The sequence below is a fragment of the Polypterus senegalus genome, chromosome 1, assembly GCF_016835505.1.
Source record: "Polypterus senegalus isolate Bchr_013 chromosome 1, ASM1683550v1, whole genome shotgun sequence".
In the NCBI taxonomy this organism is placed as follows: Eukaryota; Metazoa; Chordata; class Cladistia; order Polypteriformes; family Polypteridae; genus Polypterus; species Polypterus senegalus.
The window spans coordinates 228,237,224-228,256,109 of NC_053154.1; the positions used below are offsets into that span (position 1 = coordinate 228,237,224).

Consider the following 18,886-nt stretch of genomic DNA (forward strand, 5'->3'; position numbering starts at 1 on the left):
AGTGCAATTGTTGTGGTATAGCATATCACAACTAATTTCTAATAGCACAATTATCTAATCGGATAGTACTCTAGCTATTGTTATTGCAATAAGAATGATATTAAACACAAAATTTTCTAAGAGATATACAACATTTTCGCCCAAAATGGTTTAAGTGTAGAACATTGTCAAGACATGTGGCCTGCAATACATACACTTGATGGTATCACTCACAGGTTAAATTGTCTCCTGGGTACATTTTAGATTATTTTTGATGAGATTTATGTGAGCGGTGAACAAGTTTATTAGAAGTATGGCATTCATGATGCATATTGAAGTTGAATATGTTTTAGGAATGGCTGAATTTCATTCCTTACTGCAATATAAATTGAAAGATCCCTTTCCAATCGTTCCACTAGGTCATCAAGGGGTACATTCATTGAAATATGTTCATATATTCTGGAGTATCACCATTAGAATAGATATAGGTAAAATAAAATGAAGAAAGTTGGGTAGGTTATTTTTAATGAAGTTTCTAATTTGTATATGAAAGAGTAAGTGTGTTACTGGATAGTTACATTTGTAGTATAAAGGTTCAAATGACACACACTAATTATGATGTTAAACTTAAAATAGATTGAAATAGGTGACTATCCTGTATTGGGACAACAGAATAGACCTTCTTTGCCTTAAAATGTGTCCAGCCAGTCTAATGTCAATTCCTGCCTTGATTGCAGCATTGTTGGTATTCTGTCCCCGAACGCCGTATTAGTGAGGCTTCTCTCCCAAGACCAAATCTGTACAGAGTGTGTGTCCCCCAACTGGTTGTAGTGAACGTGGACAGATAGTTTACTCACCAAGAAGTCAAGGCTGAGAGTCCGTATACTTTAATGTAGATTTCTTGCCATAAGTAACACAAGTATTAGGACGTAAAACCATTGATAACTTGAAGGTAAAAGGACGATAATTTCCTTAACCTAAATACAATATGGTGGGAACTGAAGTAAAAACAAAAGCAGCGCCAATAGCAAAGGGAGCTAGGGACATACCAAATGTACTAATTAAATGGGGGTGGAGGTAGGAACGTACCAAACAGTTTAATAACAATATTAACACGGGCTGCTGTAGCACCACAGTTGGTATTACCTTACGTGTTTGTAAGCTGATATGTAAAATGGATATATGGATGAGTAAATTATTTACAAAAATAAAAAGAAATAATTCAATTAAAGAGTGTTCAAATTACGATGATAACCAATTTAAATCTGAGTGACCTAGTAACATGTAAGATATTCTGGCAACTGATTTATTTCCCCTCTGAGATTTAAACAATAGGCACTTTAATTAAAACTGATACTAAATATTTTCTAAAACATTGATGTAATGCTGTGTCTGTGGGAAAGAGGAAAATGAAAAACGGGAGCTTTAGAACATACTGTAGAATGTAGAACAAGTTTAATTATTTCATATATTTAATGATGTTTATAATAGACAATAAAGCCACAAAATACCCATTAAACTTTAATGTTGCACTAAATGTTAATATTTTAGTATTCAGTACATAAACATTTGAATAACGTTTCTTAAAGAAGACAAAGTTTACTGTTTTAAAATAGTGTGTTAATAAAACATCTCTATCTTAATTTTAAAAAGTTTCCTTCTTCTTAAAAGAACCCTGTAACAAACAAGAGTATGAAAGAATAAATTAACATTACCAGTGCTTGTTATGAAATTAAGTCTATTACAAGAAGTTTGCTAAAGTACGTGATTTATGATCTTCTTTCTAATATCATAAATGTGTAATGCATCCAATAATTAAAATACATCTGAATGTGTTTCAATTTTATCACATGGTAAAGAAGGAATAAGGGAAGATGTTGCTCCTAACAGACAAGGTTATTCTTTTTTTTAATTCTGCAGCTTTCAGCTCTACAGTATAGGCAATAATCATCAGTTTGGATAAAGGGCTTATAAAAGTGATACAGAACTCAATGGAATAACTACAAAAGGTAATATTACAACTGCAAATATGTGATGGAAAACAGTCCAGTTAGCAAAACAGGACAATAGTGCAGTGAATTATAACAACATTTTAGACTTTTGATTTTGTAAAGTCAGAGTCCACATAGAAATTGTATAACAATGCAGGACGGGCTGTGCTATATGACAACTCAAAACTTTAATAACATAGTTTATATATCAGTACTTATGAAGAAAACCATGTAATTAGTTATGTAGGAAAGGTAGGAACATTAAGAGTCCAGTATTATGATTATATTTTGTGATTAAAATGAAACAAATTTAACAAAATTATTATTATTTCTCACATTGCATATGTCATTTTACTATCAAAAAGCTTTCATGTGTGTCTTTTGTTCTGATCAACCCAATCTCTGAGCAGAAAGTTGCACATCATAACCCACTGAACTAAAGGAATGTTAATATAGCCCTGGATGCTACAATAACTTTACTTCACTACAGGCTGGAACTGTTAATATATTGCTTAATTTAACTTTTTTTACAGTACTGGGGCATTGAATTTTTTTCTAGTATTTATACAAAGATTTTAAGTTCTCTGGCAATGGTGTTACAGCATTGCAGGGCAAACTCAGACACACTCAACTTTGGGATGTAATAAGGTTTCAGAGTACACGGAGAAAACCCACATTAATGTAGGTAAAAGGTTTTTGCCCCTCATAGTGACCAGGGGCCTCATGTATACCGCCATGCGTAGAACTCACACTATAACATGGCGTAAGCACAAAAGCGGGAATGTACGTATGCACAGAAAAATCCAGATGCAAGAATCTGTGCATGCACAAAATTCCACGTTCTTTCGCTACATAAATCCTGATCAGCGTGAAAAGTAAAAGCACGTGCACGCACCTGGTGTCCCGCCCCAACTCCTCCCAGAATTACGCCTCATTGAATATGTGAATCAATATAAATAGTCCTTAAGCTCAGCATTTTGTGAAAGGACAATGGCAAAACCACGAGGAAAAAATAGAACAATTTCAGCGAATACCAATTGGAGGCAAGGAAAAACGTACTATTTGTTGGTTTAAACAGTGGTATAAACAAGAAAAGGAAGCTGATCGATTGACATAGCGTTGTCAAAGAATCTCGAAAGCTCAAGTTCACAAAGTCGCACAGTGCCCGAAATAAAAAAGAAGTCAGATATCAAAGTCGCCATGAAAAGGCGAGTCGTAGCCCGCCTGAGTGTCATATGAAAACTTATTAGGGTACAGAGAAAAACAAATGGCACACAGTGGGGGTAAAAGCACGAAATGTCAACTATAATCTTGAAATTTTCACTTTAATCACGTAGTTTATTTTGTCATTAAAGTAGAACATCATAAACTTCATCTTAAAATCATTTAATTTACTAGTTTCTCAAATCCCATCGTAACCAAAGTAGTACGTTAAATGCTTTGTTTTGTATTTGATCTTCTATGTGCTCTGTGTGTGTGAATCACTACGGGCTTCTTAAACTGGCTTTCTCGTTCTCCGACAGGACACAGAATCCATTATATTCGTAATAATAGAGCTCTCTGAATAATTAAAATACTGAGATGTATACGTGATATCTTTTTAATGATGATAGGAATGAAAGCATGTTATTAAACATGGGAACACGGTGGGCACAGTAATTGTGCGCGACCTTCGATGAAATTATTGCAGCAGTACTGTCTGTTTCAAACGTACTAACCTCCAATTCCTGTCCTCACTTTTCTTTCTCCAAATACCCAATCGCCACACAATCAGCTTTGTAATAGATGTTAAGCCATCTGTAAGCTTACAACTACGATTCTTCAATACTTTTAAAAAACAGTGAAATATCTTCGTAGTACGTGTTTAATAGTTCTATCCATCTACTGTATTCCTCCAGTGTCGCGCCAGCCCAGCAAAAATAGATACAGCACGATATAGGATCAGTCTGTGAACTAGCTAGCGTTGCAGCACCGTGTCCTCACATGTTTAATTAATAACTATTCAGATTATTTAAATGAAGTTAAAGTTTTATCTGTATAATATAACCAACATATTTTGCTTCATTTCATCCTAAAAATGATATCATCATATGTAAATACGCGCTTTATAAAGTGGCGCAGGTTGTGCAATATTATACAGTGGGATGCAAAAGTTTGGGCAACCTTGTTAATAGTCATTATTTTCCTGTATAAATCGTTGGTTGTTACGATAAAAAATGTCAGTTAAATATATCATATAGGAGACACACACAGTGATATTTGAGAAGTGAAATGAAGTTTATTGGATTTACAGAAAGTGTGCAATAATTGTTCAAACAAAATCAGGCTGGTGCATAAATTTGGGCACCGTTGTCATTTTATTGATTCTAAAACTTTTAGAACTAATTATTGGAACTCAAATTGGCTTGGTAAGCTCAGTGACCCCTGACCTACATACACAGGTGAATCCTATAATGAGAAAAAATATTTAAGCGGGTCAATTGTAAGTTTCCCTCCTCCTTTAATTTTCTCTGAAGAGTAGCAACATGGGGGTCACAAAACAACTCTCAAATGACCTGAAGACAAAGATTGTTCACCATCATGGTTTAGGGCAAGGATACAGAAAGCTGTCCCAGAGATTTAAGCTTTCTGTTTCCACAGTTAGGAACATATTGAGGAAATGGTGAGAACAATCAGAGTCAACCCACAGACCAGCACCAAAGACCTACAACATCATCTTGCAGCAGATGGAGTCACTGTGCATCGTTCAACCATTCGGTGCACTTTACACAAGGAGATGCTGTATGCGAGAGTGATGCAGAGGAAGCCTTTTCTCCGCCCACAGCACAAAGAGAGCCGCTTGAGGTATGCTCAAGCACATTTGGGCAAGCCAGCTTCATTTTGGAATAAGGTGCTGTGGACTGATGAAACTAAAATTGAGTTATTTGGGCATAACAAGGGTCATTATGCATGGAGGAAAAAGAACACAGCATTCCAAGAAAATCACCTGCTACCTACAGTAAAATATGGTGGTGGTTCCATCATGCTGTGGGGCTGTGTGGCCAGTGCAGGGTCTGGGAATCTTGTCAAAGTTGAGGGACGCATGGATTCCACTCAGTATCAGCAGATTCTGGAGACCAATGTCCAGGAATCAGTGACAAAGCTGAAGCTGCGCCGGGGCTGGATCTTTCAACAAGACAACGACCCGAAACATTGCTCAAAATCCACTAAGGCATTCATGCAGAGGAACAAGTACAACGTTCTGGAATGGCCAACTCAGTCCCCAGACCTGAATATAATTGAAATTCTGTGGTGTGAGTTAAGAGAGCTGTCCATGCTCGGAAGCCATCAAACCTGAATGAACTAGAGATGTTTTGTAAAGAGGAATGGTCCAAAATACCTTCAACCACAATCCAGACTCTCATTGGAACCTACAGGAAGCGTTTAGAGGCTGTAATTTCTGCAAAAGGCGGATCTACTAAATACTGATTTCATTTCTTTTTTGTGGTGCCCAAATTTATGCACCTGCCTGATTTTGTTTAAACAATTATTGGACACTTTCTGTAAATCCAATAAACTTAATTTCACTTCTGAAATTTCACTGTGTGTGTCTCCTATATGATATATTTAACTGACATTTTTTATCGTAACAACCAACGATTTATACAGGAAAATAATGACTATTAACAAGGTTGCCCAAACTTTTGCATCCCACTGTAACTGTAGTGCAAGTTTCAGTGAGGTGATTATAAGTACAAACAGTTCTACAAGTAGCACTTTATGGACTGATTGACTGTGTTTAAAGTTCTTGGGATGAAACTGTTTCTGAACCGCGAGGTCCGTACAGGAAAGTCTCTGAAGCATTTTGCCGTGGCTAAGGCAGCGTGTGCATGATGCTATATCCCGATAATTGTCTTTACGATCAGCTGCTGCTGTGATTCCCCACTCAGATACAGTGATATAAATACTACGAGTGGTGCAGTGAGAGTAATATGGAAAAAGATGATCCGCTGTGGCAAACTTTACCGGGAGCAGCTGAAAGAAGAAAAGAAGGTCCAGTGACAGTAACAATGCTAAAGCAGCTATCATATTTAGAATACTATGGCTATTCCCTGGACCATTGTGTTGTTACAGGTTAATTATAATCAGATGCATTACACTAATAAACAATATATGGTTAGTTTCAGTGTACAGTATTTATAAAGCCGCCTCAGGAAAAGAAAGGATAACCACATAGGAACAGAGCACTGCTTTGACGCTGGGTGCCGCCAGTCTGCAAACCCGAGCGGAGAACTTGCGTACAACAGGGTATGAGGTACCCTGGAAATTTGTGTGGCTTTACACCAAGTTTAGGTTTTATACATCGCGATTTGAAAGTGGAAACGTTTGTACACAACATTTTTGTGCGTACGTATTTGCCTGCTGATTAATTGCTCTATCTTAAGCTGCTTCAGTGATTTTCTTGACACTCAGGAGATGTCACCAGTATTCTTTTTTCTTCTTCCTATTATGGAATTCTTAGTTATTTTCAGTAATCAATAAATACAATTCTTACACTTGATTATGAATTCAACATGTACTGTATGTGCTGTGTCCTGGGGGATTATCAATAGATGGGCTTGTGGAACAATACTTTTATTACAGTTAACTTTTATGCCCACCAATAAAGTGGCCACCACATTGTTGTGACCTAAATATTTTTGAATTTCCAGAACAAATCAGGTCATAAGCTTTCAATCAGACCAAAGTCAAAGTTCTAGCCCCAGTAGTTTACGAGTAATCACTTGACAGACAGACAAACCTTAGCATTTTGTATACAGTCTTGCGCCAACATACAGCTCCATCTAGTACCAGCCATTTGGCTGTTTCTCAGATAGACCATATTTTGCTCTGAATGTGTACAGGTCATTTCAACCGGGGCTCTGTGGGTCTGGTATGGGTCACTGGTACGCACACTTTAACTGCCAGTTAAGAGCTAGCATAAAGCCGATCTTCAAATCCTGTCGGCCGCATGCCGAGTTCATGTAAGAGAAGGTGGTGCAAGCTGAATACATGAGAATTACCCACATGGAGCAGCTTTGATCAAAACAGAGCTTAAAGGGCCCTCCAAGAGTCAGAAATCATATACATAAGACCTTGTGAAATAATAATAAGCATAATAACAAAAGATTTATTACTATTTGCAATGTATTTCTGACTTCTTGTTGGAAAAAAAGTGAGAATGATCTGCACAGATCTGAAAAATAAAAGTTGTTCCAGCTGCATGAAATGTGGCTACAAAAAAAATACTACCTTTGCAGCTCCACCACCGCTTCTCTCACTACTTCTATGCAGAGTTTATTATTCTATGGCTGGAAGCTCTGCTACAAGTATGTGATAAACAAAAATTCTGACATGAGTGTCAGTAAGCTTTCCGCCCTAGGAATCAAGTTACCGGAACTATTCTATAACATTTCAGTAATTATTTACCACTCTGATGCTAATCTTTCTGATCATAAAATAGGTCATTACGGTAGCATAATTAATTGCAGATTTATGCCTCTTTCTCTTGCACGATTTGGCTCAAAAACTAATCAGCACATCGTCATCTCATAACAGGTCTGGTATTTTTCTGTCCCGCCATTTTAGCTCTAGACTATCCTCAAGAAACTGTGACACACACACACACACACAGACAGACACACACCCATTATCGAGATATCAATGTTTTCGGTATCGGGGACCCTAAAACGCTGAGATCCGTTGAAAACTGGAGATCAAAATTTTTGATGAAACTAAAGCTTTCGCTCCTCCCCCATTGGAGCTGGTTTTGGCAGTTTCTAGAACATTATTATCCTATTGTTTTCCTATGTCCTTCAGCCAAAAGTACAAGTGGCCTCAACTTGGTCAGCCATAAACTGGCACGTGAATGTACTGTATATCGATACATATTTCATGAAGTTACTTTAATTTGTATGTATGTACTTTAATTTATATTTTTTGCCCTTTTGTTACCTATTGATTTCTTTACTTACATCAACTTAACTAGCTGCCCAAAATTGCCCAACTGTGAGGACATGTGTTTCATCCAATGGACTGGTTCTCCATTCATTATGTGCTCCTGTCTGTTAAACAATTTCAAAATGTATGGATTGATAAATTATTTCTGCATTATTGTATTAAATCTCATGTTTCTTTCTTTTTCGTACGCACGCTTTGCAAGATTGAGAAACAATTGATTAAAGCTTTGCGTTATGTTTCTTTTCCAATCTGCTGCATGATTTGATGGCTCTGCCTTGTCCCAACCTACTCCATTCTTTATCTGGCTTTTAAGCTTAAGGACTTTTATTTTGATAGCTATGCTTTTTTTCGAAGGCAGGAAATGCTTCTCTTGGTTGCTTGCAGTAGCTGTCTCCTGTCATAGAGCACTTCCCGTCCTTAAAGTGGGTTGCCTTGTTGAAAGGGTGCTTGGGGGCGGGTTTTATTGGTTTAGTCCTTAGGAAGCACCGATGCAAGCGAGAGAGAAGTTTCTGGGCTGTCAGTAATGAGGTGAGGTGAGGGGAGCTGGGGTCTCGAAAATTCCACATTCTTTCCTGGTTATTTGCCGGGTAACATTATGATCGGTGGTGTTGTGCTGTTTCTTTTACGGCTGATCTAATTAAAGCAGAAGTTTGTGGTTTTAATAGGTGGTGAAAATAATTATGTTTCGTTTGAAGGTGCGGCAGCGTTATCGCTTGGGGTTTCCATGTGTTTGCCGAAGTTGATCGTCTCGGAGAAACTGTGTTGTGTACGGTACTGTAGCATGATGACGGCCACTGACGGTTCTTTATCCATGCTGCCTTGCTTGGATAATGAAGAGAAAAGCAGTGAAGGGAAAACGGACACCAACGACGATTACAAACAGGTAATTCATGGGTCCCACGATCACTGGTGATGTTGGGGAGATTGAGGTAAAGAGGAATGTACAGGTAATTATGGTATTTAAGCATACTGCTAATTCTGTATAAAAAATGTTGGATTAGTCACTTTTAATGTTAGTTACAAAATGAATCAGTTCGAAAATGCAATTAAATGCTGTCAGATTTAGTTCAACAAGTTACAGATGGAGTCAGATATGAAAATGTTGTAAGAGTCGGGGACTATACAGTAGCAGATGCTGAATATAATTTATGACAAATCTGCTTTCTTATTTCTTTTAAGTTTTTGTCAGACATTAATAAAAGACATTAAAATGTTAGTGGGTGTTAACCAAGTTTGATTTTGTTGACCGTGTGGTTTTATGCTTTTGAATCGCAAGCGGTTCCAATTTGGACTGCATGGAGTAAAGCAACAGGAACCGAAACTGCATGTGACGCCAGTCCATCGCAGGGCACATTAACAGAAGAAAAAACTGTTTTAATGAACTGGCTAATATTAAAACACTACGATATATCAGAAACAAAAATAGACAAATGTACACCCAGTGTGACTGAATTTACCTTACTTAAAGTGGAATAACTTCAGTAAAACTTAGTAATAAAAGCTTTCGGACTAGAGTACGTGCTGAGTTTGAAGTAATTATTTGTTGTATTTGTATGTAGGGAGTAGCTAAGTGAATTTAATTCAGTTGTATGATTCTGCCGTCATAGAAAGAATCTTCTGTATTTCCTGGAGGATGTGAAGTGAAAAGCAGAGCGGTGGTGAAGTATTCTGCGGCACCCCCACCAGCAGCCTATGCCAGACTTCAGGAGAAGACAGACTTGAAGCTTCCTCCTTCCAACTGGCTTCGAGAAAGCACCCAGCTCGGCCCTGCAGGCATTACTATTCTTGGCTCCAGTGGTAAAAGTAAACCATTTTCAAGGTAGAGAATATATAATTTAGTGAAACAATGAGTTTGTGTACTACAATAAAGATTATTAGAGTAACCAAGATTTAGGATGTGAAATCAGTACTTAAAATGTTTTTTAAATATTGATTTTAGTTGTGTGTAGTATCTTGATTATTTTGTGATGTACATTTGACTACAACCACAATATGTACATGTTTTCTTTTAAATGAAGAAATTGCATTTTTAAACAGTTTGATTTATTATGTATATGTAATTCTGAGTTAATTGAAGACACTATCTGTGCAAAACAAAAAACAAGCACATGCCTATTAATTCTTTTAATGTTGCTTTCACAAGGTTAATTTCACTCAGTTCTTCCAGGTAGTAACTACCAGTGTTAAAATGCAGCCATAAGTTTGCTATCTAATTTTTGGCTAGCTGTAATGTTAACTTTGAACTCGCAGACATGTACAAAAAAATAAAAAACTGTTATAGTGTATTTGTAATAATGCAACACTTACATGATGTGTTTCCTGTGCATTTTATTTTCACAAAAAGTAAATATTGAACTGCATGTTGTATGAATTGAACAGCAAATCAACTGTAGACTAAAACTTCACATCATCAGTTAAGTGTAATGGTGCAAGATAACATTCTTAAACCCTTTTAATCCAATTTGGGGGCAGCATAGAACTGTAACCCATCTCTGCGGTACTGGAAACCATAACTGGAAATTAAGTCTGTCTGTTACACAGCCCTTATAGCTCATTGCCTGTCACATTGGGCACAAAGCAAGATCCTTGGTAAGGTGCTCAATTTGGTGAAGCGAGTGATTAGTTTCCAACTGAAGTAAGCCTCCATTTACTTTGATATTTGTGACAAAGAAAGAAAAAATATTCCCTTATATCGTTACAAGGGTTGTGGAGCAATAGCTAAGACTTATGCCCAAAGGCCCAATGGCCCATAGGGTTCTTTGTAAAATGCCACAACTGACTACGTATTTTTAAAAATGTACACAAAATGCTTAGCTTATCAGGGCACAATTTTGCATGGCAAATGCATATATTATGTTTGTGAAGAAATAACTGACTTGAAAAATACCAAATTTACCCTTTAAGATTATGTCCCAGATGAAGTGTGTTTTTGAGACCTCTGTCAGTTTTCCCAGTAGAAAGCCTTATTCACTTTATTAAAATATACTTAAAAGCTCAGTCAGGTGGTGTCTTTAAAGAGGAGTATGATGATTACTCGTTTTTTTGAGCAATTCCAACATTGCATAACATTACATAGTTACTGTGTTTAAAGAATTGTGAACAAAAAAAAAAATTGTTTTAATCCCAAATAATTATGTATTGCTTATCACTGTTAGTAACTGGTATTTTTTTGCTCCATTAATCCTATATTTTTATCTAAATCAAAGTTATTGCATAAATGGTATTTTGTAAAATTATACTAGGTGTACAGTTTAATAAAGTTTGCTTTTCCTTTATATTTCTGTTTTAGTTTTGGAATGGCATATGACTTTATTGATTCAGTTGGAAATGAGGTGGATGTTGTTTCTGATTCAGAGGTTTGTGCAGTTTCATTTTATAATTTTGTGTTTTCAAAAATTTCCTTAAAGTTGAAATATCTTCTCGAATTGCAATAAATTTGACAGGAACAGGTCGTCATCTGTCTATGAAATGTATCCACAATTTCATTGAGATGAGATCTTGTAACTTGTTCTAAGTGGGGAAAATACAGTGTTTCCATACAAAATCTGATATAGCAGATCTTTCTGGTTCCTTTTAGAAAAATCACAGTATTGTTCACATGACCATTTCTGTTATTTTTTTTTTTGGTGTTTATAATTACATTTTTTATGTTGTTAATTCATGTATATTTTAAAAATTAACTAGTGATGCTCCAATCAGGTATTTTAAGGCCAATATCGATTACCGATTTCATATGATACCAATACCAGTTCAAATTTTTTTTACTCCTTATCCTTTTAAAAATTTTTTTGCTCTGAGCTCCTTCATAACCAGATGCATATAAGCCTTAAGTCCTATATTAAATTTATGTATTTTTATAATTTAACTATATACCACAGGTGTTAAATGTTCATTTTTTTATTAACAAAATGAAATTCTCTAGGCTTATTGCTCATTGACCATAAAAAAAAATACATAAATAAATAACATTAACTTAAAATACATATTAGTAAAATATATACAAAAATATTTATCCATAATATATATGGCATAAAAGAAAAAAATGCTTTTCATACTTACAAGCTGTAATATTGTTTAATTTTTTTGGTAATTGGGGGCCCCACCCCCTGCTTGCTTCACTCGCCAACCTCTGGTATGGCGCCGGGCACCCACTATCTCATGGCTGAGTCGCTTGAAAGGCATCGGGGCACTCATCCGTTAGAGAAAACGATTGTATTTCAAGAGATGATATATAGCAGAGCATGTGGGGCATGGGAGAAAGTCGGTTTGATCCTTTGTTATTATAGACAGAAAATCAGTTACTTGAGTATTTCACTACAACTTTCTTATTTTTAAATACCAATGAATAATAAAATGTAGTAAAAAGTAGAAGTAAAACATAATTATCCATTATTAAAAGGAAATAAAAAATTTTATTACATTATTAATGCCTTATCAAAAATAATATTATGAATTACTTTATCCTCTAACTTACATTCTATAAGCACAGCTTTTTTTGCATTCTGTTTGCATATTGTTCAGGATATTTTTTGTTTTGCGTTTATTGGACAATTCTTTTTGTTCTTGATTTTCTGTTTGCAGCTCTTTTTTTCATTTTTTTTTGACATTCATTATATTATTATTTGCTGCTCTTTTTCTGTTGCAATCTAAAATTCAGTGTTCTTTCTTTTCTGCCTTGACATTATAACCAACTGCGTTTTAAGGCAAGTTAGCACTGAGAGTGTCATGGCGTGCTATGGAGAGAGGATGTGCACAGTAGGAGTAATGATTGGGCGAGCGGTATATATAAATTCCTAAGCCTAAAAGCTCAACAATTTTGTGTGATGTTTTTATGTCACTTTCTTGTCACGCTTTAAATCGGGCTTATTTTAAAACTTACATATATAAGTCTGGTATTATTCTTTTCAGAATTTATCGAACTTTAATGTGGTGTTGTTAGATTTTCAGATTCTTATTCCATTTTTAAATTATAAACTAAAAATACAGTAATCCCTCGCTATATCGCGCTTCGACTTTCGCGGCTTCACTCTTATCACGGATTTTAAATGTAAGCGTATCTAAATATATATCACGGATTTTTCGCTGGTTCGCGGATTTCTGCGGACAATGGGTCTTTTAATTTATGGTACATGCTTCCTCAGTTGGTTTGCCCAGTTGATTTCATACAAGGGATGCTACTGGCGGATGGCTTAGAAGCTACCCAATCAGAGCATGTATTACATATTAACTAAAACTCCTCAATGATATAAGATATGCTTCCCGTGCGGTGCTTGATTGTTTGCTTTTCTCTGTCTCTCTCATTCTCTCTGCCTGACGGAGGGGGTGTGAGCAGAGGGGCTGTTTGCACAGAGGCTGTTTGCCTAGAGGATACGGACGCTCCTCTAAAAAATGCCGCTTTATCGCAGTGCTTCGGCATACTTAAAAGCCCAAAATCACGTATTGATTTTTTGATTGTTTGCTTTTCTGTCTTTCTCTCTGACATTCTCTGCTCCTGACACACATTCTTTGAAGAAGATATGTTTGCATTCTTTTAATTGTGAGAAAGAACTGTCATCTCTGTCTTGTCATGGAGCACAGTTTAAACTTTTGACTAAAGGGTGTTATTTCATGTCTAGAGGGCTCTAATAATGTTAACGGTGTGGGAGAGTTTATAAGGGCTTAAAATATATAAAAATAACCATATGAACATATGATTTCTACTTTGCGGATTTTCATCTATCGCGGGGGGTTCTGGAACACAACCCCCGCGATCGAGGAGGGATTACTGTATCAAGAACTCACTTACTGCAAGACGAGACTTTATGCCATGAGAGTTAACCATGCCAGGGACCGGAAATAAAAGACAGAGAGTAGGACAGCTGCTGTACAGGCTTTTAAATGTTTGAAGCGCTGTGCGAGATGCATTTCACGCGGCATGGCAGCAGCAGCCATCCAGCAGCTGATCAAGCAAAGAGGAGGTTAAAAAACTGCATTTGTTTCCCATTGTATCACTGTTTTAAGAGGGGGTTTTAGAGGAGCAACCCGTCTCTTTGGGGTGCGTTTAGCCCACCTCTTCACAACATGAGCGGCAGAGACGCAAAGTGGCTAGCGCGTAGTGCAGGCCAGGGGTTGGCAAGCGAAGCGAGGGGGGTAAGCTCCCTAGTGTGTGTTTGTATATATGTATACAGTTTTTAATCATTATTTGCTTTACAGCTTTTTTATTGTTAATAAAACCTGTATAAATATTGTAAAGGTATATTTTTTCTTCAGTGTATCAGCTAGACATTCATAATTCTTGAGGTGTAATAATAAATATGGATTACCATTCTAATCATGCAGTACTTGTTTCTTACCAAAACCTGCACTGTATGACACACAACAACAAATATTAAACACAGTGCAGATCTTTAAAATAGCTGCAAACGTATCAAATGTTCATAAGTTGTTTATCAAGAAGTCACAAGATTAATAAGCTTAACAGGTTTATAAGTAAAAGACATTTTTCTTTTAAGCTAACAAGACTATTGTTACCTAAGCAGCAATTTCAGTTTCTTCTTTATCTTTACTTTTTCCAATTGAAAAGCTCATGCACTTAAAACAAGCTCATGGCCAAAACTTGTGTAATGTCCATTTTAATTAAATTGTTAATAAATTTTTAATTTAACAAATTAGAAAAGTCTGGTTTCACTTTCTTGCTGTTTGTTTAACAGCACGGGACAACTTCTCTGATTCCTTTTTCTCAGTTTATTATTCTACTTTCATTAATGTAAAGGAAAATATTCCAGTTGTCTTTGCTCTCTTGTAAAACAATCCTAGACTTGCTTTGTTTACATTACAGGACATTTGCTAAAAAAAAGAAGCACATGGTCTCAGTTACTGTAGTACCTTGTGTAAAGGAGCACTGCAATTAAATTACTGCAAAGCCTAGAAAAGCAGGGGCTGAAAAGATCTTTTTTGCAATTGGCCAATTTACCAATCACATACCTGATGCCATTCTTACATTGAAGCACAGTCTCCAAACATACTTTTCAGTTGGTTCTTTATAATATTTGGTTGACAAGAGTGATAAGTCAATTAGGACTTCCAACTCTTCTTGTTAAGCATACTTTACATCTTTAGACCCTCTATTGCAGGGGTAGTCAATTGTGATTTAAGGAGGTCCAGATAGAGAAAATGTCCTCATGTACAGGTCCATAGCATCATCATATTTAAGTTGCATTATAATTTAGTTATATATTACAATCAAGTTATATATATTGTAGTAGCACTGGCATTGTATCAACATCTGCACTGTGTGAAGTCAATGACTCAATTCAAACGAAGAAAGCTATAATTCAATGCCATTTCAAGAATATTTATTTTCAGTGCAACTCTTGACTCTGGAGGGCTACATACAATAATAAATAATAAATAAATAAGAAAAAATAAATATCCAAAGTAAAAGCAAGGTAAATTTGATATTCAACTGAGATTTATAAATAATAAGTACTTTCATAATAATAATACGTTTTAACATTTCAACAAAAAAAAGGACTTGGCCTCATATAAAGAAAAATATAAGAGTTTATAATATGTGCACAACTGAACAGGCTTAACCAATTTCACAGTAAATCTGAACATCTTTAAATAACTGAATGCATCTTCCCCTCTTTCTTTCGCTCATATCCCACTGCCTACTTTCTCTTGTTCAGTGAGAGAAGTGAGCTCTTGCTTGGTCTTCTAGGATTTTAAATCTGAGCTGGAATGGTGTCAGTGCCATCCTCATGCATGTGTGTAATCCACGCAACTCTGAGGAGACACTCGTTAGCGAGTTGTTGGCCAGTAAATGAATGTGTTAAAATAAAATCCTCGTTGACCGATCGTTAGTTGGCTTTAAGATCACTTATTTTCTGTAGCCTAGCTGGCGAATTTAGTTGGTAACTTTTTTCTCAAATGTAATTTCGTGCTTAGCTTCATAGTAACGTTTCATATTCCCAATTTAACCACTGCCACCGTTTCACAGCACTTTCGAGCTTCCTATGGGAAGTATAACAAAAACGGCTCGATCCATTCCGGATTAAAACCCCGTTTTTCAGTGTCAAGTTTCCACCGTTTAGTAAAAACCATGGCACATTGACTCACAATTTTGCCGCTTTTCTCTAGCTTGTCTTCTCACTCCTTTATGTTTTTCTCTCCTTGTCACTGTTTTCACGCAGAATGCAGGCTTTCCGCTCCTATATTTAATGAAGGCCCACCCTACTCTGCCTGTGATTGGCTGACATTCTTGTCTTCACTTTGACCAATCTCAGTCTTCATGCTTAAACCCAACCAACTCGAACCCATGAAGGCAACAAGTATTGGACAATCACAGACATGTAGGAGGTCCCTGTCAGAAAAGAGTTGCCGGTAAAAATGTAATCTCTGCCAAAACTAAACTCAATGATATGTCACTATTAGTGACCTCTGCTCTATTGTGTAATTGCATATAACTATATAATTCTAGTTTGTAATACTTTACATTACAGTTACTGTGCAACATATCTGTCAATAGTCTGTCACTCTGACTTGATGGTAATCTGATAATCCATACAATTTGTGTGGAAGTTATTATCTCACAACATGTCCTAGGTAAATTATTGATATCATTTTATTATTATACCTTGTCTTCCAAGTAGCAGAACAATTGGTTAGTTACATTTATGCCAAAATCATTAATTTATAGGTTAATAATTATTTTCTGTGATGCCATAATTTCATAATTCAATTGCATTTTTATTAAACTTAATATATTAGTAAAGTAGGATCTTTTCCTTCTACACCCATGTTGGCAGTTTGCTAACTCACCTGTTTTTGACAATTGGTTACTTAAGCATCTTGGCTTATAGTTACCATCTATCCAGGAGTGACAAGTAAAGTACCATATTTTAGTTGTTAAGATGGAGGTGGTTTGAGTTAGAGCATAGGAGTTTATGACTGTGGCCTGCTACAGTAGAATTGTGCTGCTGAAGCACAGGCACATTTTTTGTTGCATGCATATTTCATTTAAATCGAGTTTTAGAGAATTTTGTTTTGTAGAATAATTGCATATTTGTGTTCCCATCCTCACTCCACATGGTTTACGTCAGCTGTTTTAAAAGATTAAATTGCAGTCATATTGCTGAATGCAGTAGATGAACAGGTAAAAGAACTTTCATAAAAGTCCGTCTGCATCTTGCACATGTCACTGTTTAGCTCACTAGTACTTGAAGACTGTAAACCCCATAAACACATATAGTGAGCTGTATCTGGCTGAAAGATGAAATTATGGCTTAGCTTTATGATTAAAAAAGTCTTTGAAGAAGAAGGACTTTGTGGTGACTATGTATATGCTTATTTTTTAGAAGAGACAGCTTAAAATGTAGCCTTCAAAGAAGCAAGCCTATAATACTGTACAGTATTGTACTGCATTATTGCACAGATATTTGTGGAAATGTCAGTGTTCACTTGAACTTTTTCTTTAAATAAATATAGTATATATGCGTTGCTTGGTGAGAAAGGAGCAGTTGGTATTCAAGAAGGACTATATACAAAATAAGGCCACAGGATGACTCTGACAACCTCTAAATCCCATGGCTATGAAATGCCCCTTTAAAATAGGTTTGAAACATGAAAATTACAAGGAGATGATTATGTCCATTTACTTAGGGAGCTGTTATTATTTCATTGCTTAACTCTTTTTTTTTCTTCCACCATTTTGCTAATTGATTTCAGTCCTGATTATAATTTTTTAATTTTGGATGTGTTAAAATAAAATTTGTTCTTGCATAAAATTAATTTATAAAGTTAGGAGTTGACAGGACTTCATAATATTATTCTCTTTGTGATTAGAATGTCATTCTGTAGTGATTAACTGAGACTGCATGTCAGTAAAACTGTTTTTTTCTCTCCTTTATAAAACAGAACATTAAGAAACTTCTAAAGATCCCTTACAGCAAATCACATGTAAGCATGGCTGTTCATCGTGTTGGGCGAACGCTGTTATTGGATGAGCTGGATATTCAGGAGCTTTTCATGAGGTCTTCACAGGTAAATAGGTTATAATGTGAGCTTCATAAAATTAGTTGTATTTAGAATTTAGAGTTGTAATAACGTGCATAATCAATATGTGCAGTGACTGGGATGGCAATTACATTTTTAGAGCTGCAAAACAGTAGTACAGTGAACCCTTGTTTATCACGGTTAATCCGTTCCAGACTCTACCGTGATAAATGAATTTTCGCGAAGTAGGATTCTTTATTTATAAATCGAATATTTTTGCAGTTAGAGTATAGAAAACTTGTTTACAACCTTCTACATACGTTTTTTAACATTATTAGAGCCCTCTAGACATGAAATAACACACTTTTAGTCACCATTACACTCGTATTACCCAATATATTAGACAAAATAAGAGAAAATAAGACATATTAGACGTTACAAATATCATATTACTAGGCTCACCCTCCTTTTAAGGCGACCTACTTTTATCCTCAATTTGTATGCGCTCCATGTGTACATCAGGCATGTAAGTGTAGGGAATGAGAACATTAAAGTGCCCATTCATAACATCTCCCGAAAACCTAAGTTTTTTTATCCCCTCGAGTGCCTGTCCAAAGTCGTACAATGTCAGCCCAAATCTGTACCGCTAAAGACAGAGTTTCATGCACTAAATAAGCTATAGATGAGAATAAGCAAGCACCATCTCCCCTGATATTTACTACGGCGTGAGGCATTTGTACTCCATCAACATTAATTATTTTCAGAGACATAATTTTGTCTATTTTTCCAGCGCATCTCGCACAAAAGCAAGGGAACGATGGGAGCACCAGAACTCTGCTCACATCGCATCGCACCGCAAGTAGTAAGTCTCTGATAATCGGAATACTGCTACGCTTTGCACTCACAGGACGGAAGGACAATCCCTACCGTTTGTTTTATAGTAGATTATTGTACTGTACATT

General features: G+C 36.0%; 1 protein-coding gene across 1 annotated transcript in view; it reads left to right on the forward strand.

Annotated features, from left to right (window-relative positions):
- Nucleotides 1-8,384: 8,384 nt before the first annotated feature.
- Nucleotides 8,385-18,886, forward strand: part of edrf1 (erythroid differentiation regulatory factor 1) — a 65,789-nt gene continuing 55,287 nt past the window's right edge. Inside the window, exons 1-5 of the mRNA XM_039769932.1 lie at nt 8,385-8,477; nt 8,645-8,832; nt 9,557-9,768; nt 11,239-11,305; nt 17,847-17,972. Of these exons, the coding sequence (XP_039625866.1) occupies nt 8,674-8,832; nt 9,557-9,768; nt 11,239-11,305; nt 17,847-17,972 (564 nt within the window). The 5' untranslated portion in view covers nt 8,385-8,477; nt 8,645-8,673. The remainder of the gene's footprint in view (nt 8,478-8,644; nt 8,833-9,556; nt 9,769-11,238; nt 11,306-17,846; nt 17,973-18,886) is intronic.